The following is a 25,094-nucleotide window of genomic DNA, read 5'->3' as shown; positions in this document are numbered from 1 at the left end:
TAATATCAACATCATTTCTGTCTCTGCACCAGCTTTTTTACTGAGCTGGAGAAAGACAGATGGTTGGGAATAGCAGTAAGAGAATTTTCACCAGCTGATTGTATTATTAGAATTTGTTTGCTGCATTACACAGGATATTAGTTACTTTCATGGCCTTGTTAAGTTAAGGCCATGGATGTACGTGTGGATGTATCTCTGATGGAATTGTTTTTCCTACAATAATTAATAACCTTCCTGTGGACTACATTAGTGTAATTATGATTGATATAAAAACATTAAAATTGTCACCAGGTGCATAACTTTATCAATAAACTCAGGTGATTTTAGACATATTTATTCACACAATACAGATAAATATGATCAGTTATGAATGTTTTATGATAGCTCATCCCATTGGTGATAGAAATGTCATACACCAGTGTGTCTCAACATTGAGAACCTGAAGATGTGTGGACTTCAACTTCCAGAATTCCCCAGTCAGCCATGCTGGCTGGGGAATTCTGGGAGTTGAAGTCCACATATCTTCAAGCACTCAAGGTTGAGAAACACTGTCATATACGGATGCCACAGTGTCAGTTTGTCTTACACCAGGGGTGTTAAACTTGTGGCCCATGGCCCGGATGCATCACGCGCTGGCCACACCCACCCCTGTTTTAGCAAAGGGGGAAAAAGTCGCAATATGTCACGTGGACAATGTGATAACGCAAGTTTGACACCCCTGTCTTACCCTTAAGGCCAAACAGGTGGAGCTAAATATTAATGATTTTGAATGCCTTTTTTCACAGAAATCTTTAATATTCAGTGCATAAAATATTTATCAGAGGTGTACAATCTGAATTCTGAGGACATAGTTTCAAGAGTCCCTTCAAAACTTACAAACTATAATTCTTAGTTTGACAGGAGGCCAGTTATTAAATACACAGACAATAATCTATAACCTGATTCAGTTCAGTTCAATTTATGTAAATGTTGGATTTAATAGTTATAATATAAATTAAAATTTTGATTTTACACACGCCTCTCTTGCTTTTTTATTTTTTTATTTTTATCATTTTTGATATACATTATTATTTTTAACAATCTATGCTACCAAATTATGAGAGCCTGGGTACAAATTTGTACTTAATACATTTGACTTCTTTAAAAAATAAAAACATAATTTCATTAGTTCAAGCATATTTTTCAATTTTGCTTTGAAGAATGCCAGATACTTGCATAAAGATAAGGTATATATAAACAATAGCTTAAATTCTGTTTTTAATTGTGTTTTTAATATCTGGATTTATATAAGAACTATGTTTGCCAGTGTGGTTTACAAGTCAGCAGTTGTGCTCTTGTACCAAGCATAGTTACGTAAATGTGAGCTCCATTAAAATCAACAACACTGATTGTTATTATCAACAAATGTTAATAAAAGCACAGAAATTTTAATTTAATTTAAATTTTAATTCTGGGATTGTTGCTTTTTTGTCAATTTTTCACAGAGTAATAGAAGTTGAACTCTGTTTCAGCAGACAGAAACTTCATTTGCAGAATGAAATTAATTTATCTTTGACTGAGAGCAAAGTTTGTTACTTTTAGCCTTACTATCTTACCATATTTTCCGGCATATAAGACGACTTTTTAACACATGAAAATCTTCTCAAAAGTTGGGGATCGTCTTATACGCCGGGTGTCGTTCTCCTGTAACCAGGCAGACCAGCCCGAAAGGCTCTGATGAGCCTTAAATGGCTCTGGCGATCCCAGCTCTGACGATCCCAGCTGAGTTCCCTGCAACTCAGCTGGGATCGCCAGAAACCATGTAAAAGGAAAAAAGTTTTTCCCTTTTACATGGCTCTGACGATCCCACGATCCCAGCTAAGTTCCCTGCAACTCAGCTGGGATGGCCAGAAACCATGTAAAAGGAAAAAAGTTTTCCCCCTCCAGCTTGCTTACCTCAGCTGCTAGTCGCAACGCTTGCCTTTCTTCGCTTGCCTGAATCTATTCCATCAGCAAGCAACTCCCTGCCTGCAATCAAGCAAGCAGGGAGTTGTGGACTTCAACTCCCAGAATTCCTCAGCCAGCAAAGCAAAGCTGGCTGAGGAATTCTGGGAGTTGAAGTCTACAAGTTTTAAAGTTGCCAAGGTTGGAGACCCCTGTTCTATTGGGTAAGTTTTTTTCCCCTTTGGGAGCTTTAAAAAAAATAGTCAATTGGGGTTTTTTTAGTTGTTCTTTTTTAGACCTAGCCATTTAAAGTTTAGGAAGTTTTAAATTTAGCTTTCATATAAAAATAAAAATAAAATAAAATAATATTTGTGCAGCTTTCTGAGATTTAGTGTGTTTCTGTAGTGTTTCACTCTAACTATACAAACACACAAAATCTCACAAAGCTGTATGTGGAATTTTGTGTGTGTAAAGTGTGAAAGTTGGTTTTTTGGACTTTTTGTGACTGTGTGAGGTTCCTGCTTGTTGCAGGGGCCATTTTGGGTCTAGCACAGCTGCTTTTACATTGTGGGTGAGCCAGTTGTGTTGTGTTGTGTGTGTTTAGAGTGTGAAAGTTTTTTGGGGGGGCTTTTTGTGGCTGTGTGAGGTTCCTGCTTGTTGCAGGGGCCATTTTGGGTCTAGCACAGCTGCTTTTACATTGTGGGTGAGCCAGTTGTGTTGTGTTGTGTGTGTTTAGAATGTGAAAGTTTTTTGGGGGGGCTTTTTGTGGCTGTGTGAGGTTCCTGCTTGTTGCAGGGGCCATTTTGGGTCTAGCACAGCTGCTTTTACATTGTGGGTGAGCCTGTTGTGTTGTGTTGTGTTGTGTGTGTTTAGAGTGTGAACGTTTTTTGGGGGGGCTTTTTGTGGCTGTGTGAGGTTCCTGCTTGTTGCAGGGGCCATTTTGGGTCTAGCACAGCTGCTTTTACATTGTGGGTGAGCCAGTTGTGTTGTGTTGTGTGTGTTTAGAGTGTGAAAGTTTTTTTGGGGGGCTTTTTGTGGCTGTGTGAGGTTCCTGATTGTTGCAGGGGCCATTTTGGGTCTAGCACAGCTGCTTTTACATTGTGGGTGAGCCAGTTGTGTTGTGTTGTGTGTGTTTAGAGTGTGAAAGTTTTTTGGGGGGGCTTTTTGTGGCTGTGTGAGGTTCCTGCTTGTTGCAGGGGCCATTTTGGGACTAGCACAGCTGCTTTTACATTGTAGGTGAGCCAGTTGATGTTTTTTAATTTTTATTTGGTGTGCATTGGAAGAGGGGTAGTCTTATATGGCGAGTATAGCCCAAACCCTATATTTTAACAGGAAAAGTTGGGGGTTGTCTTATACGCCCAGTCGTCTTATACGCCGGAAAATACGGTAATTATGATTTAATCGCAAAGGCATACTGGAGTTCATATATATTCATACACTGGGCTTACATATATAACAAATGTATTATGCTTCAATTAATGTTTTATTTCTTTTACTGTGTTAATTAAGAACTTAGGTAGATTTTCCTTTGAAACCCTATAGATACAGTTCTTGAAAACAGAAAAAAAAAAATTCTTTTCATAGAGTTGCTTGGGAGAAGGAGTGAAAAAGAGATTAATCCCTTCCCCATCATTCTGATCTAGGCCTTGTAGCTGACAATGTATGATGCGTATAATACAAGAAAGTGGTCATATTATATACAATAAATGCACCTTATAGTTTATTAAAGTGTAAAAAAGTTTAAAAAGTTTAAAAGATGCAACTAAAATCAAGGCATGCACAGCAGTATTTTTTCCAAATTATACCTGCTTCTTTTCAATTTTCTTATGTTTGTATATCTGTATTTCTGTAATAAATTTAAAAATATTTTCCTCCTGACTCTTGGATTGTTGGATACCAGTAGCACTCTTGTAAATTCCTGATTTCCATAAGGCAAACTAATATGTATTTATTTATATTTATTTACTGCATGTCCTGTATTTTTTTCTATTTTAACAATATAATTAACTTTGCTTTATTCTTGTGATAATCACCATCTGAAATTAATATAATATGGCTCCCCCCATTTTATGTTTCCTTCAAATATTTATATAATACTCTGACATATTTTTGGTCAAAATATCACCCCTAAAGTCAAAATCGTGATTATAGTACCTTCCAATATTCCTCTATAAAAGCAGCTTGGTTTTCAAAGGTTTGTTCTTTTGGCCCTGAAGTTGAAGTTCTTTTTCCCCTGAATAGTTAGATTAAAAGCTTAACGTTCATGTTAAGTTCTTCCTTTCCTTTCTTCCTCCTTCACTGTGAGTAGGCAAGGAACTATACAGAGAAGTATGTTAGATCATTATTCACTAAAGCCCTATTTTCTCTTCCATGGTTTTCAGATGCACATAAAATGTTAAGAAACTTCAAAGCAGCATTTTGGGCAACCATTTTACTACTTGCCATTGCTCACTGCTTCCTGGAAGGATTTATTTGCCAGGTGAAGGAAGAACAGTTGAGTCAGGGACCACCATTATTTGAATTAGGTTTAGTTAAGAAGGTACCCATTGTCAGTCCCTATTTTATAGCTTCTGTTCTAATATACTACATAACTAACTGAAGATAAGTAAGCGCTGATGTATCCCTCTCTCCTTGGCAAATCATTACAATATGATATTTCACAACACATGTAAATATGTTCATTTCTCCTCTGCCAGCCATTCATGTCCCTTCTTCTTTCTGATTATAAGTATTTTTTTTCCCTTGTTTGTCCTTTCACTCCTGCAAAATTACCTTTTAGTCAGTCTTGCTTTAGGACTTTGCCCAGGAGTTCTGTTTCTAAATGGAGTTACTTCAATATGAAAAGAAAGCATATATGATTTTCCTATATTCCTGTAATCCTCTGCTGCTCTCATTTTTATTAGGCCAGCTACTCAAAGTGCAGAGTGCACAGTCTTTTAATGACACTATAAGCCCACTTTGCTTTCCTTCCATTTTAGTTTTCAAAGTCCAATAAAATAAAGATGTCTTGTCTGGCAAAGATATATTCTCTTCTAACTCTCTTCTTGATTTCAGTGTGCCTAATGTCAGCTTGAAGGATGCCCAGGTATTTGTAGTGGTCATTTTCATCCAGATTTTTGATGTTATTTTGATAGAGCAACTCCAAACTGCATTGCAATATCTTGACTTTACATATGGACAGTGTTGAGAAGCGATTCTATTTTGGATGGTGTTTTTCCCATATAACTTAAAGACTATCCATGTAAAGTAAGTAGGACAGCCTGACAGATTTCTGGATGTTTGCTAGCTATAGCCTTACTTTTTCAATATTATTGCTATTAATACTATGAATAGTGGTTACAGAGAGTCTCTTTTGAAAGATTCTTCTCTTGATATTAACTTTCGCCAGTCTATCACCATTGACCAGCAACTGTGTCTTCCATTGTACCATCAATCTGCACAAAACCTCTGATATTTCTACAGATTCCTATTACAGGTAGTCCTTGACTAACAACAGTTTAGTGATCGTTCAAAGTTACAACAGCACTGAAAAAAAAAAAAGATTTATGACCCTTTCTCAGACTTACGATCCTTGCAGCATCCCCATGATCATGTGATCAAAATTCAGATGCTTGGCAACTAGTTCTTACTGGTATTTATAATGGTTACATTGTCCCTGGGTCATGTGATCAGCTTCTGTAACCTTCTGACAAGCAAAATCAATGGGGAAACCAGATTCATTTGACAACTATGTTGCTAACTTAACAACTGCAGTGATTCACTTAACAACTGTGCCAAGAAAGCTTGTAAAATGAGGTAAAACTCACTTAACTAATGTCGTTAGAGTACAGTACTGCAGGCTATATCTGCTGATCACCGGCTGCCAGCAGTTTGGCAGATCGAATCTCACCAGGCTCAAGGTTGATTCATCCTTCCATCCTTCCGAGGTGGGTAAAATGAGGACCCAGATTGTTGGGGACAATATGCTGACTCTGTAAACCGCTTAGAGAGGGCTGTAAAGCACTGTGATCATGGTTTTTGCAAGAAGCAGGAAAATTTATCATTGGAACCTTGATGGCATCCCAGTAGAACAGGTCCACAGATTTCAATATTTAGGTATCCTCTTTCAATCCAATACCAAGTGGCCAGCACAGGTTAAGTCTCTCTGTAATAAGGCTAAGATTTCCATCCATGCCCTCGTGCACTTTTTTCATACTGAGGGAGCTCATCACATCCCCTCAGCAATAAAAGTCTACAGGGCATAGCTGCTATCACCTATGGCGCCCCACTCTGGGTCCAATCCAACATCTCCTCTCTTGAGTCTGTGCACAGCCAGTTCCTACGCCGTTTGATGGGAGTCTCTCCCTGCGTAAGTAATGCCGCAATTCGTTTGGAACTGGGCATATCCTCACTTGCTACAATCTTGTGGAAACGTGCAATTGGTTGTCCCTGTGGACCAGACTCCCAGACTATTACCTAGGCCAATGCCTATGGCGGGATCCTTTTCATAGTCCCTGGGCCCATAATATCCACACAAAACTTTTGAAGATCGGGATTTCCCCCATTGAAGCTTTTATTTTAGGCCCTGATGCTGCCAAATTGTTAATTTTTCAACAGCTGGATGACATTGATAGACAAATCTGGCAAACGGATCGGGAACATGCTCACCATTTTCCCTTGGTATTGTTCCCTCGCCTCACCCTCCGCCTTATCTCTCCGCGTTACACTCTATCAAACATAGACTCACATTTATGAAGGCACGATTTAATGTGATCCCCTCGAATGTCCTCAACAGTAGGCTCTTGGGGGGAGTAAAATCCATCTATTGTACATGTGATGGCCGATCCCCGGAATCTCTGTTCCACATTACATTCGTATGTCTCCACTACCGAGACATAAGATCAAGATTCATTTCTCCTATTTCCCAGAGATTCCCTGGTTCACCTGATCTGTTTAGCCTTTATTTCCTACCCCAATATAACTCCAAAGGTGGCAAAATTTTTTGCTGCAGTCGTGGCTGAAAAAAACGGGGGAAGAGATGGGTAACCCCTACGGCAGAGGATCACTAGTATTGACAGTACAGATTGTATCTGAGGCAGTAGATGGTGTACTGTCACATGATCTATCTATATTTGTAAAATATACTCCCCTTCTATGTGTATTTTAATTTGGTCTCTGACCGCAATAAAAAAAAGCTTACTAAAGCACTGTGAAGCGGTAAATAAGCCGAAGTGCTATTGCTATTATAATCAATCCATGCTGTATTCAAGTTGATCTTCCTTTTGCAGTTATTTCTACTTCAGGTGGAAAGAGCTTATTTTCAACTAGAGACTGTTGGATTGCATCAACAATTACACCAAGTAGCAATTTGAAAGTTGTTGATAAGCAGGTAATTTCCCTGTAGTTGCCTGGTGCTGCCCCTTTGTGCTGGATTGTTCATCATCAGGTAAATTTTACCAGATGTTAATGAACCTTTAGTTTCACTTCCTTGCAGTATCTTGTTAAACTGTTTGGCAATGAGTCAGTGGAGACCAGTCAGATGTTTCAGCCAAAAACCATGCACTTCATCTTCACCTGGTGCTAATTCTTGATCTTCCTTGCCTTTTTCTCCAACATTTCGGCCTTTATAGCAAATTCTATCATTTTAGCTTCTTTTTTTATTCTTATCTATCTGCTTTGTCCAAGCTGCACCCTTGTATTTTTTGCGTTGTACCATAGCTGTGTCCAAAACTGTATTGTTTCTTCTTTGTCACATGTTGACTTGTTCACTGCAGTCTCTCCATTGATGGAGTGGAAGAAATGTTTCTCTAGCAGATATTGCATATTGTATGCAATTTGAGTTTTGTATCTATCTGCTGATCTTCTTGACTATAGCTGTTGGTTGCTGCTTTATTATTTCTAATGCTTCCTTGATTTTCCTCATTTTCATTTCTAAGTGATATTTCTTGATCAGGCATTCTTTGGTCTTCTTGTTCTTTAGTTTCTTTTCTTTCATCTGTTCTAGATTGCTTGCATCTAATCTTAACATGCTGATTTTATTTTCCAGCCTCATTTTGATGGTGCACTGTTTGGCTTTTTTCTTGTTTGTTGGTTTTACTATTATTATTTAGATACAAACATATTTTGTTATGTTATATCTTTTGGGATGTTTTTGATTTCCATTCTTTAGTCCTAGGATTTTTTGGATTGTCTTCCATCCAAGGTTGGGCTTACTTAGTTTCTCCAGAGCTAATATTTATAACTGTTTTCTCCAATGTATAAGTTAAGAAAGCATTTTTCAGTTTTTATTTATATTTATTAAAAATATAAATTTAATAGACTGATCAAAAGAAAAGAAAAACAAAAAGTGCAAGAAAAGAAAAACTAAAATTAAAATAAAAAACAGGTCAAAGACAAAATGGCAGCAAATCATAGAGAGTGCCAGTATTACCTTAATACATGTATAAATCACTTCAAACATTCTTTTCAACAGATAATTATCTTATCGTCCCACCTCCCTCTGAAATATTTTACAAATCCCCTTACTTGTTCATTTAGTTTGTGTCCTTCTTAATCTTCAAATCCATAAATTATCAATTTGTACTTTTCTTCTTTCAGCAAAAATTTTAAGCAAAAATTTAAGTCACAGACATGTCATGTCTTGTTTAACAACTGAGAGTGATTTGTTTAACCACAGCAGAATGAGATTGTAAATCTCAGTCATATGATGTCTCCTTTAATGACTATGTTAATTAGAAAGGGAGTTGCCGATCTCAATTTTGCTCATAAAGTGAGGACTATAAGGACAGAACAATAGCTTTCAGTTTAATGTAATCTGCTTGGACAGGAAACTTCCTTTCTATCATAGATTGTCCTTTGCCAACACAAAATTACCAGACTTTCTGGTGGAGAAACAACAACTCCAGATCTTCTGGAGAAGCACCGAGAAGCACTGTGAAAATTATTCCGTGCCAGGAACAACCTTATCTTTGTGAATGTATGCTATATTAAGGGAACTGGTTTGCTTTTCCAGGGGTAATGCTCTTAATATTGTCTCTGCAGAAAAAAAGAAAAAGAAACCAAACTTCTAAATAGGAACGAAGGCTCTTGGAATGACAAGATAAAAATTTCTTCAATAAACTTTATACAGTAATAAGACGCTGGGGAGGAAAGTCCATATTGAATCCAGCAAATGCTGGATTCAGCATATAACACTTGTCCTTATCATTTGCTTATCTCATTATGGAATCACCATGCAGAACTAGTGTTCAGTGATGTACTTATTATGGATGGCTACTTGCTCTTGAACTTTGTCTTTAAGCAACAGAATAAGCATAGATACTTCCTGAAAATTGGGTAGTTGGAAGGTGGTGCTTTCTTGTGATAAAAATTTGAAATATGAATACTTTATTAACTGAAAGGCATGATACATAACCAGATCTAGGCATTAACTGTTCTGTTATAGTCCAAAGTTTCAGTTCTTTCATTGGCTCTCACGTTTCTCTTAGCATGTTTGTGAGGATATTTCACTCCTGTTTCTGATTAACTGCAATAAAACCTAAACTTGATTTCTGAAACTATTCTGAAACTATTCATCTTCCTAATCCATCATTGGAAGGACACTTAACGTCAAAGAAAATTTAATTAACAGAGAACAAAAAAAGTGAAAAATAAAGCTGGAAGAAGCCCATTTTCCTCTTTGCTGTTTTTCTCTTCTTTTTTCCTCAACTGGACTGTACTTAAATGGAAACAAGGACTACCTCAGAGAAACAAGAATTGTGTTATTTATATTTTTTATCCTTAATGATGACTCATAATTTTGACCCTTAATGACCCATAATTTTGCTATAACTTTCCAGCTGAGAATCATAGACATCTGATGTGATATGATCAGATTTCAAGAGCCTTGAAATTTTTGTGTGATTAGACAACTATTCTTAATGTTTGTTAAAATATGTACATGGCGCTATGAAAATATTAGGAAGATACACATATAACAATTCTAAATGTGAACTATTCATTATGTTTTTATTATTAGCTGTAAGTTAATAATAATTAGCTGTAATTATCCCTCCAGTTGTTTTATACACAGAATTAAGGTCTGACACTTGTTTTTGTAAGCAAATATTCTGAAGACCTGAGAAAGGCCTCCCTACCATTTGGTATCTAAAGAGTTTGAATCCTTCCACCCTGAATGCAAATTATCATTGGTATATAAATGTTTTATGTACCGCAAGTATATAGTTGACATTGTAAAAAAGATTATTTTTTTTGCATTTGGAGGGACAGGTGGCAAGTCCAAATCTTGCTAGGATCATGATTTTGTTTTATAGCATTTCCATTGGTCTGAAATGTTGCATTTGATCAGCATATGGTATAGGCAAGCCTCATCTTGACCAAACTCTTTTGTTATCTTGTTATTGTTACAGGTCTTAATGACAGTTGTAAGCCACAGTCCTGGATGTAGGGGGTAGTCTACCCTGGGGAGAAGAGGGAGAAACAGCAGTGTGGATTATGGAAATATGAATTGATCTAAGAAACAGCTCTCTTGTAATAGAATGGAGCTCAAAGAAAGACAGGAGAAACTGGAGAAAAGACGAAGGAATATGATGTGAAAATGATCATTTGAATGCTTTCCTTTTCATTACCAGCTGCTATGTTCTGGTGAAAAGGCATGCATTTGTATATCTTAAGGCTGGGTGAAAAAGGGCCAGATGAATAGAATTACTTGTTAGATATGTTTTCATTTTGAACAAGATAAATTATGTGCATTTTAATAGACTGTATGCATATGCTACTCATTTTTATGGTACAGCTGTAATATTTGACACTACTTAGTGAAAAACAAAAATGCTTATTTTTTTTAACCAACTGTAATTTTTAATTAAGGGTAGCATTTTTGATATTACATATTAACCCAAACAAATTGAATGCTGGATTTGGTCTTTATTCACTGCCTTATAAAAAAGCTAAAAAAGTGAACTATTCACTGATGGTTATATCTTTAAAAATCAATGCACTGGACAAAATAACTACTATGCAGTGATAGAATAGTATATTTAGAATTAGAATAGATTGTTGAATTTTCATTCAGAGTAGATTCCTTGATTTACTTTCAGCAAAAAGAGCATCTTATACTCAAATTGCATTGTTAGAGTCTTCCTCCTTTCTAAAATAGTTTTCGTGCTTACTTCTTTCAGTTAGGTTGCCTTTCATCACAACATTTCTTAAATATGTACTTTCTATCTTGGTTGGACATGGATATAAGCAATGGTGAGATTCAAATAAATTAACAACCGGTTCTCTGCCCTAATGATTCCTTCCAACAACCAGTTCACCAAACTGCTCAGAGAGTTAACCGGTTCTCCTGAAGTGGTGCAAACTGGCTGAATCCCACCACTGGATACAAGGTCTGTGATTTGCTACAGTAACAGAAAACCACATTGCTAATAGATGTTCTTGTTCAGGTGGCTAAATTGTAGTCTAACATACTTTTTGCTTTTGCTTTCTTGGTCCCTTCCCCATTATCTCTTTGTAGTATTCAGTATATTCTTAGTACACACAGGCTTTCTATTAGTTTGTGTTTATATGTTAAAAATGCATTTAATTTACAGATACATTGCATATCTCAAGGAATACATTGCACATGTTGAAGGAATACTTTAAGTATTTTTGGATGCTAATGTTTGACATGATTTTGTATCATGAAAAAGAGGGAATTTCTTAGATTTAAAAAGGCCACACGACGCTGAGCTTGTCGATCGAAAAGTCGGCAGTTCAGCAGTTCGAATCCCAAGTGCCGCGTAATGGGGTGAGCTACCGTTACTTGTCCCAGCTTCTGCCAACCTAGCAGTTCGAAAGCACATAAAAAATGCAAGTAGAAAAATAGGGACCACCTTTGGTGGGAAGGTAACAGCATTCTGTGCGCCTTTGGCGTTGAGTCACGTTGGCCACATGACCCTGGATACGTCTTCAGACAGCACTGGCTCTTCGGCTTTGAAACGGAGATGAGCACCGGCCCCTAGAGTCGGGAATGACTAGCACCTTTACCTTTTAAAGAATTGGAAGTACTCAAAAACAAAATTGTTTTTGTTATCCTCTGTACAAATTGGAAATTGTTCTTTTCTTTTTTTCTCAATTCATTGTTTTTATAATTGCAGATCTCAAAGCAGTTACAGTTTACTTTCATTCATATTTGTCTGAATAATGTGTTTTAATGTTGTGTTGTTCATGTTGTCTGGGACTCTCAGGCTGTTTCTGATATGGTTTAAATAGGAGGCCACATTTTTTCTTGACCATTTTTCCAAAAATGCTGATATATTAAATATCATTCTTAGAACTTGCATTGGTATCTGATTTTCATGGTGCCTTTTCTGTTTTCTGTTGTGTTTCACACATTTTTAAACAATAGCTAATAGCTGCTATTTTGCCTTGTAATGCTAATATAAATTGGGAGCAGACTGAAAATTCATAAGATCTAGTATTTCATTCCATTGCTCAATCCACACTTATTCACAACTTCCATATGGTGTTTCTAAAGCCCTGCAAAATGCATGCATTTGTATATCTTAAAGCTGGAGAAAAAGGTGTGAGATTCCCTTCTGTCTCTGTTCTCCTATTTTCATGTAAAGATATGATGGTGTTATTGGATAAATTATTCATTTTTCTTACTATAGGTACCCTAAGCCCTACTAATTAGATTCTATACCAGTATGACTCACAGAAGGTGGTTTTGAGTCTTGCTGTGTTTGCCAACCACAGGATGTAGTGAAATAGCTGCATATAACAACTTCAAGTCAGGTGTGTGCTCATTGTTTGGATACTGTTTCTGCAGCAGCTCTCTATGTATTCGGTGAAGTCCTGCAACTATTCTTTCTGGTCTAATTTTTAGTTAGTATGTCTAGAAAGCTTCTTTATATTTTTTCCCCTTACAATGTTGTAAGAAAACTTAAACTGCTCTGGAGTAGGCTAATTAATAAAAATACTGATCTGCAGTGCATAGCCATGTACAATGATAGATTTACAATAATAGTACAAGTTAGGTAACTTTATAAGGTTATTTGTTTATTTATTTTCATCCTCAAGATGACAAAGATTTCTAATACTCCTAACCTCCTCCTATTTTCCCCACAACAAGAATCTTGTGGAGTGGGGTGGACTGAAAAAGAGTGACTTGACCAAAGTCACCCAGCTGATGATGGCGGGACTAGAACTCACAGTCTCCTGGTTTCTAGCCTGATGTCTTGACCACTAGACCAAACTTTATCAGCATATGTACATATATACATAACATTTTGTATAATTCATAAGAAAATGGATGGAGACAGGATAAACAGTATATGTTGTAACAAATATTTGTTTCCATATGAAATGGATCTGTAATTAGTTTTACATAAATACTTTTTAACTGGTTTTTTTTTCCTGCAGTGGAAGAGATTGAACACAACCTATAACTTTTTAGTTTTCCCCCAATTAAAATTTGCTTTTAGTTGTTGCTTACCTTAAGGTATAAAAAGGTAATTTGTAGTTTATAGTTTTTTAGTTATCTCCAGATCTCATCATCTAGTTATTCTGGAATTGAAATTCTAGGGTTGAGTTACATTTAGAGGTCTGAACACTCCTGTTTGGTCTCTGGATTGCTTTTAATTCCCTTATATATAAATTTGGATTTTAATTGAAGATGCTGGTTATTATTGCTGGTTGTTAAACTGGTTGAAGCCCACCACTGGGGGGGGGGGTGGTGTTAGTCATTGGCAGCAGCTTGCAAGTAGCTACTCAGAAAAAGACTTGCGTAATTTATTGATCTGAAAAAGTGCTTGTACAGAACATGTATTATATATTGTGAACTAACTCTTTTGAAAGATTTTCATGTCTTTAAGAAACTGAAGCTGGTAATAATGTAAGTTCTCCTTTAGTGGTAATAGTGACTCCAGGAACTCCCTAAATTAAAACTCATTCTCTGTGAGGAAGTACTATCCTTTTTAGAATAGGCAGATTTCCTATTTAATATATCCTTCCATAAGAACCCTGTCTTCTCAGAATTCACCTCCGATGTATTCATTTTCACTGTATTGTCTAACTCATGAGAGCATTTAAAGCAAGTACCAGTTTGGGTGGTGCAGACCCTTTCCTGATTCAGATGTTATGAAGAAATAGAGCAGTGTATTACTAGTACATTATGGTACCTCAACCTTAAATCCCCGATGATTGCCTCAAGCAGCTTTGTATATGTTATGTCTAGCAGGGTTTAGTTATAGTTGTAGTGTTGTTATTGGATGAAACCGATGACGTCATGCACACGGGAGATTCTTTTGTTAGCCATTGGCTGGAGCGGTTGAGCTGTTCATATATAAGAGCTGTCAACTGCCGTTTCTAGCTGAGCCGTTACAGTTATATTGGGAAGCAATAAAGAGTTACAGTTACAATCGTGAGTTGCCTCAGTATATATTGCAACAATTTAACAGTATAGAAGTTAAAGAGAATGTAATGTCTTGTAGGATCCCATCATATAAATGCCCTGATATCAAGGAAGTCATTATTTTATGAGACAGTTCCTTTGAGTAAGAATAGAACCACTGAATAATGCTTTCAACCTTGACTCATAGACATGTTTGAAGAAGTCTCCATGGTCAGTCAGATGCTGCTGAAATATCAAGTAGAATGAACAGAATTATATTTTCCCTGTCTTTGTCCCATAGGAAATCATCCATCAGATTATCTAGTGCTGATTAATTCCAGAAAGCAGATCTGAACCTAGACTAAAATGGATTAAGTTAATCAGTTTCTTCTATTTTTTTTTTTTAAGCTTGTAAGAAAACTGATATCTTCAAAACCTTGCTTTCCAATTGCAGCCAAGCACTTGTTGTTATAAACTTCTGGATCAAATTACCCTGTTTCTCCAAAAATAAGACATCCCCTGATAAATAGCCCAATTGAGCTTTTGAACACATGCGCTAAAATAAACCTCCCCTCGAAAATAAGCCCTCCCCGAAAATATTTAAATGCAGGAAATCAGGTAAGACAGCAAGAGGAGCCCCATCTTGCTCCACACACCGCAAAATAATAAGACTTCCTGAAAATAAAGCCAAGCGCTTATTTCGGGGTTCAAAAAATATAAGTCAGGGTCTTATTTTCGGAGAAACACAGTAGCATTCTTTCATAAGTATATTCATTATTTCCTCTTTTAAAATCTAGTGAAACCTCTTCTTGCACAAAGATATTTACCACTCACTGGATTCATCCAATCATCTTTCCTCTGTTCCCCCTCTTCCCCGTTAATTTGAATAAACCAAGATGGGTAAGATTCAAGACATCAGGCTACAGGCTGCACAGCTGCAAGCATCTTGCCATAGCAAATAGAAAACAAACTCATATAATTGAACCAGGCAATAAAATCAGCAGCTTATTTTGTGTCAAAAACAGAGTGCAAACTGTATGAAGATAAGCAATTTTGTTATTGAAGTGCTGTGAAATTTGTCACAAGTTTCCAAAAAAATCCAGTATGGGATTACCTGGGGTAGATGACAACAAGCCACTCTTAACCATGTTAAAGAATCTGTAAAAGGACTGCTATTTGATAATGCAATGGAGGCTGTAAATTAAGTAGTTTTTGCAGCCCTCTCTGCCATGCAGTAGGTATGATTATGTGCTCAAGTGGTTGTTTGGTTAACTTCACGGTGGCTTTTACTAATTCATTTTGCTACATGAAATATAAGCTCGCAGAGCTTGAAATTGATGAAGGAAATTTTGTTACAGCTATTTATTAAAAAGTGATATCTAATATGCCCACTGATAGCACTCCAAAGTTAAAGGCCTTGGTTATATAAGGTTCCTGCGATTCAGTCAGCCAATTTCTTTTTCTTGCTACACAGGTAGTCCTCGACTTATGATCACAATTGAGACCAGAATTTTTGTTGTTAAGCAAAGTGGTTGTTTAATGAGTCACACTTTTACAACCGTTTTTGCCATGATTGTTAAGTGAATCACTGCAGTTAAGGGAATCCAGCTTCCCCCATTGACTTTGCTTGTTGGAGGTCAGCTGGGAAGATCACAAATGATGATTGCATGACCTCGGAATACTGCAGTTGTAAATATGTACCAGTTGCCAAGTATCCACATTTTGATCATATGACCATGGAGATGTTGAGATGGTTCTAAGTGTGAGGACTGGTCATAAGTCACTTTTTTCAGTGCCATTGTATTTTTGAAAAGTCACTAAATGAACGGTTGTAAGTCAAGGACTTGTATATTAGAAGGACCTTTATATTAGAAAGGGTTAGGTAGAGAAGCTTTTGCTGTTCCTTCAGCAAAGGTATGTTGTTTTCATGTTTGTGTTTCAGAACTTAGAACTGTTTTTCTTAACACAAATTCAGAAAAATATATTTTTCTTTACTGCATGGAAACATTCATTATTTGTTTTCTAGTAATCAATTGTAATTGTGAAATTTTAAAGCTACTTCTAATAAGCAAAATCATTGACTGGTTTGTCTGACAGCTTTGGTTGTGTAGTTTAATTTTTTTCTGGTTGCAAGAAGGTTACAAAATGCTTTTATTTCTCTAATCTACCTGAATTTCACCCATGGTTCTCAGGACATCATGAATCACCATGATGTAGCCCTGGTATATTAACCCCTAGACACCTTTTTTTTTACTGATATCATTACCAAGAAAAAAAAAATCAGTATCTCTTTATAGCACTAGTTACAGAAATTCTTTACCAGAACGTCAGATTGATCTGACTACTAGCCAAGGCATGACTTAAGTATATGTTTAATAGCTTTTCATCTTCTGTAGAAACACTATCTGTCATAAAGAGTATTTTAGTGTTATACAGTCAACTTCAAAATGGATATACTTTCTACAAATATTCCTTAATTTAATTTTTCAGCTGATTGCATATTAAATCCTAAGAAACATTCTGGACAGCATCTTAATTTCCTTTATTGTAAAATCTGAATAACACCTGTAATTAAAGCAGAGAACTGATCTTTACAAGCCTAGGTAGCCTTCCATCTATTGATCTGGCTTATACTGTCAGGGGAGAAACAGTCAACTGCTGAGTTGCTTTGTCATTGACATAAGCTGAGAGGATTTTTTTTCTCTCCTATACTGTTTATACACCAGTGTATAGACTTGCTGGCTGGCTGAATTTTAAAGAGTGCGGAGGTTTAAAGACTTGTCCCCTGAGGGATGATCCTGCCAGTTGGGAAGCGAGCTGAGGCCATATTTTGCAGAAGAGTGTGTGTATATGTGTGTGCGCACACACACACACACATGTGGATGGGGGAGGGACGGAAAGAAAGGTATTGAGTTAGTTTGCCCCTTAAAATGTTTCAGAAAGGGCTGATATATCTATTACAGTGAAATACAATAATATCTGTTTTTCCTCTTTTCTGTGCGTTCTCATTTTATGGAAGACCAGAAAATATAACAGGGATGTTACAAATGTCTGTAAATACAGTTCCTTAGAGATAGAATCTTACGTGCTTCCTAATCAATATTGCGAAGAAATATAGTTTGTGGTGGTTTGTTAAAGACAAACTTGTATTTATTACTGTGAAGACCTAGAGTCTAAAATACTAATATTGTTGCTAGAAGAAAGAGGGGGACACACACAGAGAGAATTCTCTATTATAATAAGCTTAATAAGTTGAGTAGCGTTTAAATATTATATTTATTACTTTGCCTCTTTTATATGAGGCTAGCATTAATTTGCTATCTCTAAGTAAACTGTGACAATCTGATTTTAGTGATGCTTCATAAAATGGAGAGACAATCTTTCTTGGAAATACAGTACTGTATATTGGAAGGTCCAAATAAAATTCTACTATTACCTCGCTGGGGCTAGCACCTAATAAAACAGTTGTCAGGCTTTTGAGCATGTACTTTCTTTCATTTCCTTTTCTTTCTACACTGATTTTACCAATTTCTTGTGGCTTTCCCTTTGACCTTACACTGCATTTGTATCAGTACAGGTTTTGCATCTGATTTAGAGCCTGAATCTAAATTGGAAGATTAGCCAAACATAGCTATGAAAGAATATGCTCACACAGGTGTAATATGAAATTATAGCCATATAACATTGGTGGAAATTAAAATTTCCCAGGAATAATAGATTATGGCAATTAATTTAATATATCTGAAATCCAATAATGAGAAATGTATATGTTAATCAGACCCTAAGAACTGAGAACATAAGACATATGATTGTAGGAGTGAATTTTGCCCAGCTATATTAATTCTCATAATACACAGGATGCATGTTTCCAAGTTTTTCTATTATCCTTTCTTTCATTGAAGTTGGAAAATTCTTAACTAGGGTCTGTAATTAAGGGGCATCCAGTAAGAAAATAATGATTTGTGAAACATTTCTGTCACACTACCCGAATCTGTGTTTCTCTAATGTAACTAGCCAATTTCCTCCAAATTTCTCCTACCCTCTCCCCTAATGAAATACTAATTTTATATTAGTAACTGAAAGAAAATGCAGGCATTTGTATGTTTTTTCCCCAAGCAATCTTTTCAGTTTTTTCCTTCTTGTAAGGGATGAAGCTGGCAAGTTAGAATCTCTGATTCTCCTGCTTAAGGAAGCCATTTTGTTAACAAGACAAAACAGATGTCAGAAAACTTCAAGGCGGGAAAGGAGCAGCTAACAGCCATTGATTCGGAAGGTGGGAGGAAGGGGCCCAGCATTTAAACCTGGCAAATAACTTTTACATGGAGGGCAGGATGCTGGAGTGCTGTTAGATGGACAAGTTCTTCATATATATGGCTTCCTAATTATTGAAGTAAATTTATTTACCTAGCCTTCTTGTGTCTGCGTGGAAATACAGAGTTATCATAACTGCCATGTCAGATACAAAGTCCTGTCAGTCCTCTCTGTTAAAGCTTAGATTGTATATATTCAAGCAGAAACCTTTCGTTATTATAACATAAATCTTTTCAGTGTATTGTACCTTAATGTCACTAAGAAAACAATTTAATTCTGTGTGAATATTGGTACTATATAGCTGAAAATAAGGGAATGGTGCCAATCCTATTTCTTGTTTTGTCATAGTATCAGCGAACACTTGATAGTTATAACTGCTTTTTTATTCTACTATTTTTCTTCACTTTATAATAAATTTTCAAACCAGTATATGCCATTCATGTAATTAGAAATGAGTAGCTGAGTAGCATGTCAAACCCAACAGGAAGAAATGGGTGTATTATTTCTATAAAATTACAGGTATTTTATTTTTATTTTCTTTTTAATTGGCAGGTAATTTTGAACCTTGCTGATATCCTAAAGGGTTAACTCTGTTCAATTTTCTGTATGTAACAAATGAAAAGTTCCAGCTTTTAAAAACATTTACTCATAAAATGCATATGCTGTCAACTTAGTTCCCTTTCCTCTGCCTGCATTTTAATTGAAACAACATTTGTATTTTTGAGCCAGGATCTGTCAGAAGTCCCTATGGCTAGTCTATAGTACAAGTAGCAGCAGACGTGGCCTACCCATATGGTACGGTGCTTCTTGTAAAATCCATATGGCCTTGTTGAAGGGAATCCCAGCAGGGATGTGAAGGGTGTTAATACCCTTCAGGCCAGGTCTTTTCCTCCTGGGGTTTCTATGGTATTGTCTTTGCAATCTGCCAAAGCACAAACTTAATTCCTTTTTAATAATCAATTATTTTAATCCAGGAACATGCAGCATAGTTTCCTCTTCCTATCAAATATTGCTTGATTTTTTCTTAGAAAAAAATTACAGGCATATTCAGGTAATAGTTAAATTTATATAACTTCTTCTTCTTCTTCTTTTTTTTTTGCTTTTACAGGCAGTCCTCCAGAGTATACCTAAATTCTGCTTTCCTTTTGACATTACAAGGTATGTCTTATGATGGGTTTTCAATAAGTGAGGTTGGTGCACTGAAAAAAATTTGCACTGCAAAATATTAATTTTCATAGCAAAGTATTGAATGGATTGAAGCACTGTATTAAAATAATTAAGTAAAGTGTTTTCTGAATTGTAAATTTTAATTTGTATCTTTGTCAGTAGGCAATATGATTTTAGTATGCTTTCAGGCTTTTAATACATAACCATAAATCTTTAGCATGCATTTCTTATTAATATAAAGTTGATAAGACATTGTAACTGTATATTTACTTCCTTCCAGCCCTCAAAAGTATACATAAGAAGTTCCAATGGAAATATCTCTTAAAGATTGTACAGATGTGTTCTGAGGATGTATTTTAATTTTAAAATGGATTTATTATGTATAGTATATGTAGGTCTGCAATATTTATTCATAATTAATAGTTCGGTAGAGCAAGCATTTGTTTTCAGCTTATTAAGCAGTAGATTTTAAAAGAAAATCATTCATGATTTTAAATACCTTTTTTTTTTAAAAAAGTGTGTGTGACAGATGCCATTTAGGAGAGGCATTGCTCCTCATTTTGTCATAGGAGGAACGCCTCTTCTGAGAATGGCTGTTATGACACCAGCTTAGCAGAACTGTTGTTCCATGTGGAACTCTGTGCAGGCTTAATGAAATGCTTAATTATAAGTTAGCTGATTAGTCATTGGAGATTTCTTTAACCACTAGAATTCAATGGACAGAATTCTTTACAATTCTTTAATCCAGTTGGAGGACACATGTCAGGAAGAACAACTAAAAAATTCCAAGCACACCTACTGAACTTCATGGCCAGACAAAGATTTAACTCTGAAAAATTTTCTTATACAAACATTCTGTCAACTGTAGGACTTTGTTTTATCCCATATAATTGAATTTAATTATGGATATTTACCCTGCGTAAGATTTTTTCGTAACTCAAGAAACATTTGGAAGCATTGTTTAAAATGATTTGAGTTAGCCAGTTGTTGTTATGAATTACTTGTTTTTCATTAGCTTCCAAATACTAATCATTCTGTGTCTTTAATACACTATTTTGAAATGAGGGTAAGTTGAAAACTCAAATAACCAAGTGTAATTAAAATTAACCAGGAATTGATATGAGCTTTTAAATTAAACTAGTAAGTATTACTTATGTTAAGGTTGGTACATGAACAGTTGGGAAATGGTGGTCTAGTGGTTAAGGTTCTAGCTTAGAAAACAGGAGATTGCGAGTTCAAGTCCCACCTTAGTCATGAAAGCCAAGTGCGACATTAGGCCAGTCATCCTCTCTCAGCCAACTCATTCTGCAGAGTTGTGGGGAAATAGGAGGGCAAAGATGTGTTGGAGATGTTTGCTGCCTTGAGTTATTTGTAAAAATAATAAAGACGGGATACAAACAAAGAAATAATTTTAACTCTATTCAATGATACAGGGGGTAAAGATACATAAAAATACAGGCATTGACTATGTGATCAAAGCCCATCCATTTTTACTGTGTGGTTTTCACCCTATTCACAACATAAAATGGCAACATAGAAAGTCATGCTGGAAACTCAGTGTGAATTAAGGAATTGAGAAACAGAAATATGCAGAAAGATAGGACAAGACAAATCCAGATGATTAGCATGGGTAAAGAGCAGTAATTTCAAACTTGGCCCCTCTGATTTCTGGGTGTTAACATCCCAGCAAATCTAGAGGATAGAGGATACTAAGAAGACTTCCATATAAGTTTATGGTAGCATTGATACCAGAAATCTTTACTACTTCAGTTTAATTGAAACTCAGTTACTTTATTACTTTTGTAAATCATGGCATTGGTTACAGTTAGTTTTTAAATTTGATTAATACTTCAGCAATCTGAAGGTGAACTTCCTTTTTTTCTTCCTAAATGACAACTTTACGGAGTTACTTTATTTTCATTTGCTTTGTGAAAAAAATCCCTATTTCTTCATATCATTTCTAATTTTGTAACTTTTTGTCTTTATCTTAGTTGTACTTTGAAACTATGAACATTTGTTTTTGTAAAACTGGAAAGTATGCTATATATGCTAATGAAAAGAGTATGAAAGGCATATAGGCAGCTCATAACTTTTATGTAAATCTTTCTGTCACATGAATGGCTACACATTCCTGAACAGTTACACAGACTCATATAAATCTACAGGAAAATGATTTTTTTCCTGTAGAAGGGCAAACAACTCATATTTGATGTTGATAACTACATATCCATACATAAAAACACGTAATTCTTAATCTGCCCTCCAAGAAAACTTTGTCTTGATAATAAATACAGAAATATAAATACTCCCTATCTATTCCATTGTCAGATGAGTATACCCTGTTGTTTAAATATGTGTTTAAAATGTTGCCATCTATTATAGTGACCTTGAAAAAGTCCTTTGTAGTCAACAAGATTGATGAATATTTATATATGTTCTTCATCAATCAATGATTTATTATTTTAGCTATTAAGATTATATTAAAACACACATATAAACAAACAATGAGAGAGAAATGTACTAGAATATTAGGTTTTATTAGAAAACAGTTTGGAGCACTATTTATTTTTGTAAAAATTTACATTTTCTTTTAATGGTTAGTGTCAGCTACTTTTAAAATCTATATTCCCTCTTACTGTTTGGTTTGTAATTTGGATACATGAGTCAGTTCGTAGGAGTGTAATCCATTTTAAGGTCTTCTGGTCAAAGTAAAAATTGAACTTCTTAAATTCTTTATTTCCTGTTACAAAGTAATATTTTAATAGTCATACTACTAACAGCATTTTTTTCACTAAAGCTCTTCTGTCTAGAAATTTTCTTCTATTCTTTCAAGTACAAACATTCTACATCCTTAAAAAAAGTTATACTCAGTTGTGATATATCTCAGTTGTGATTGGCAACTAGGTCATTAAGTGAAGCAGTTGTTAGTGAGACCCCAATTATGCTTATAATTTACTTCAACTTTCATTTGCTTTACAGACCTGCAAGGGTCATAAATGTAGATTGGTTATCACTTTGTAACTGCGAAGGTTGCTCTACGAGGTAGTTGCTAAGTCACGGGTATCAAACTCGATCGTATCACGTGATGTCACGTGACGTATTGCGACTTTTTTTTGCCTTTGCAGAGCCAGAGTGGGCATGGCCTGCACATGATGCATCCGGCCTGCGGGCCACCAGTTTGACACCCCTGGGCTAAGTGAAGACTACTGTACTACATCTATGTCTGTTCACTCCAAAGTCTTTTCATATTCTTTTCTATATTACTTAATTTGATTTAAAATGTTTTTATTTTATTTTATGAAACTATTTTATGACAACAATTAATCTAATAGTATTAACATTAATTTTAAGCATGTTTGCTTTTTAGTGTTAAAGGAAGTGCCTCCTAACACAGTTTTTTCCCCCTAGGGTAACACAAGTTGGACAGCATTTTACTTTTGTGCTTACTGACATTGAAAGCAAGCAAAGATTTGGATTTTGTCGTTTAACATCAGGAGGCAAAGTGTGTCTATGCATTCTAAGGTAAGCTGCTGTATAGAAAAACAAATGCCTACTTACTTTCTTGGACAGTTATTGGTAATTATTGGTTAACAATTGTAGATTCCATAATGGCTAGAAAGCTTTGATGGGTATGGATGTATGGTTATATGCTGCCATCACAATAAGCATAGTTGACATTAAAGACTATTTTTTTTCTATATGAGAGAAATTGTTTTAATGAGATATTTTACAAATGCTGCATAGTTTGCCTGGCTTGGCAGGTTATGTAAATGGTTGTATAACTTTTTTTTTAAAGAGAAAAATTGACACAGCAGCTGCAAATGAAATTGCTTTATGATAATGAAGTGAAGGCCTAGTGCTAATTAATAGAAATTCATCTTCTAACTGACCCAGAGGAAAAGCAAAGTTGCAACATAACAAGGTGTATATTAATGTATGTGTGAATTTTCATCCTAACCTTATTACAAGGCTTTTTGCATTATACCTTTACTTTTGCATTTGCCTTGATTCATGGTAAATTTAACATACATTATATTGTATACCTTTGGTTAATAAGTTAAAAGTAGTAGAGGATGGAGGCCATAGGATGATTTCTTTACAGAGTATCAGAAAATATCAAGTATTGGACTGGGATTATTATTAATATTAATTAATTAGACTTGTATGCCAGCCAACTCTCAACGATTCTGAGTGGCTCACAATAGACAAACTACAATTAAAATCAAAACATATAAAGATAAAAGATGGTATGTGCAAGAACATTCTGGCTCTGTTGAAGCTTCTGGTTGTTCTTCAAGGGCAACTCCATGTCGAGCCTATTGAGGATGATTCTTGGAAGGTTTGATTCAGATATAAAGTGGAATATAATAAAGTGGAATATAGATAGTCCTTGACTTACGACCATTTGTTTAATGGAGGTTCAAAGTTACAGTGATTTCAGAAAAAGTGATTTATGACCTTTCTTTGCACTTAAGACCGATCACTTGATCAGTTTGGGTGCTTGGCAACTGGGTTGCCTTTATATCCAGTTTTAATGTCCTCTTCCCAGCTAGTTTCTTACAAAAAAAGTCCATTGGGGAATGGATTTGCTTAATGACCATGTGATTTGTGCAACCACTATGATAAAAATGGTTGCAACATCTGGTCCTGTCACCTGATGACTCACTTTACAATTGCATCAATTTATACCAGAAATTAATGTCTCAGTTGTAGTCATTAGTCGTGGACAACATGTAGGCTTAGTGGCCTTCTCCGTGGAAAAGCAGGCCATCTGAATGCAACATGTGAACATTTAATTTTGAAAACAGATTATGTATAGAGGGTTGAATTGGACTGATCACCACAGACCAAACCAAAGTTGATAGATTTTTGCCTTCTGTTTCAGTATTTCATCATGTTCAACTGTAATATTTAGTATAAAGGTTTATGCATTTTATTTAACAAAAATTCAAATGTTTCCATAGTTGGCATGTGAATGTTATTTTTCCATAGGCTCCTGCACATGTTACTGGCTAAAATGAAACCTAATTAAGTGGTAAAAGAATATTATTCTAATATTGTATGAATGTGAATATTCCTTTCCTTTTCTGACTCTTTTCTATTTAGGAGTAGATTTGCTTCTCATGAAGCAAGATCTGACCAAATTTAAATTTAATTCAAATTTTAAGTTTCAATCTTCAAATTGTAATTTTGAATCTGTCTCAGAACATCTGTCAGTGTTCCAATGGTTAAAAAATTGTTAATGGCAGAGTTTGAGGTTGAATTTACTTTATGAGATGAACAGCCCCCCCGGCCCCCTCCCGCCCCCAAAATACTCATGTAATTCCTGAGGCTGATT

The 25,094-nt window shown here is 35.5% G+C and overlaps 1 protein-coding gene across 1 annotated transcript in view; it reads left to right on the top strand.

The window, feature by feature from the left end:
• Nucleotides 1-25,094, top strand: part of DENND1B (DENN domain containing 1B) — a 207,076-nt gene that overhangs the window by 63,544 nt on the left and 118,438 nt on the right. The window contains exons 4-5 of the mRNA XM_070939310.1: nucleotides 19,698-19,747; nucleotides 23,165-23,278. Coding sequence (XP_070795411.1) covers nucleotides 19,698-19,747; nucleotides 23,165-23,278 — 164 coding nt within the window. The remainder of the gene's footprint in view (nucleotides 1-19,697; nucleotides 19,748-23,164; nucleotides 23,279-25,094) is intronic.

This window comes from Pituophis catenifer, unplaced genomic scaffold, assembly GCF_029215685.1.
Source record: "Pituophis catenifer annectens isolate HBS135680 unplaced genomic scaffold, rPitCat1.0.hap2 SCAF_3, whole genome shotgun sequence".
Classification (NCBI taxonomy): Eukaryota; Metazoa; Chordata; class Lepidosauria; order Squamata; family Colubridae; genus Pituophis; species Pituophis catenifer.
This window is presented reverse-complemented; position numbering and strand designations above follow the sequence as displayed.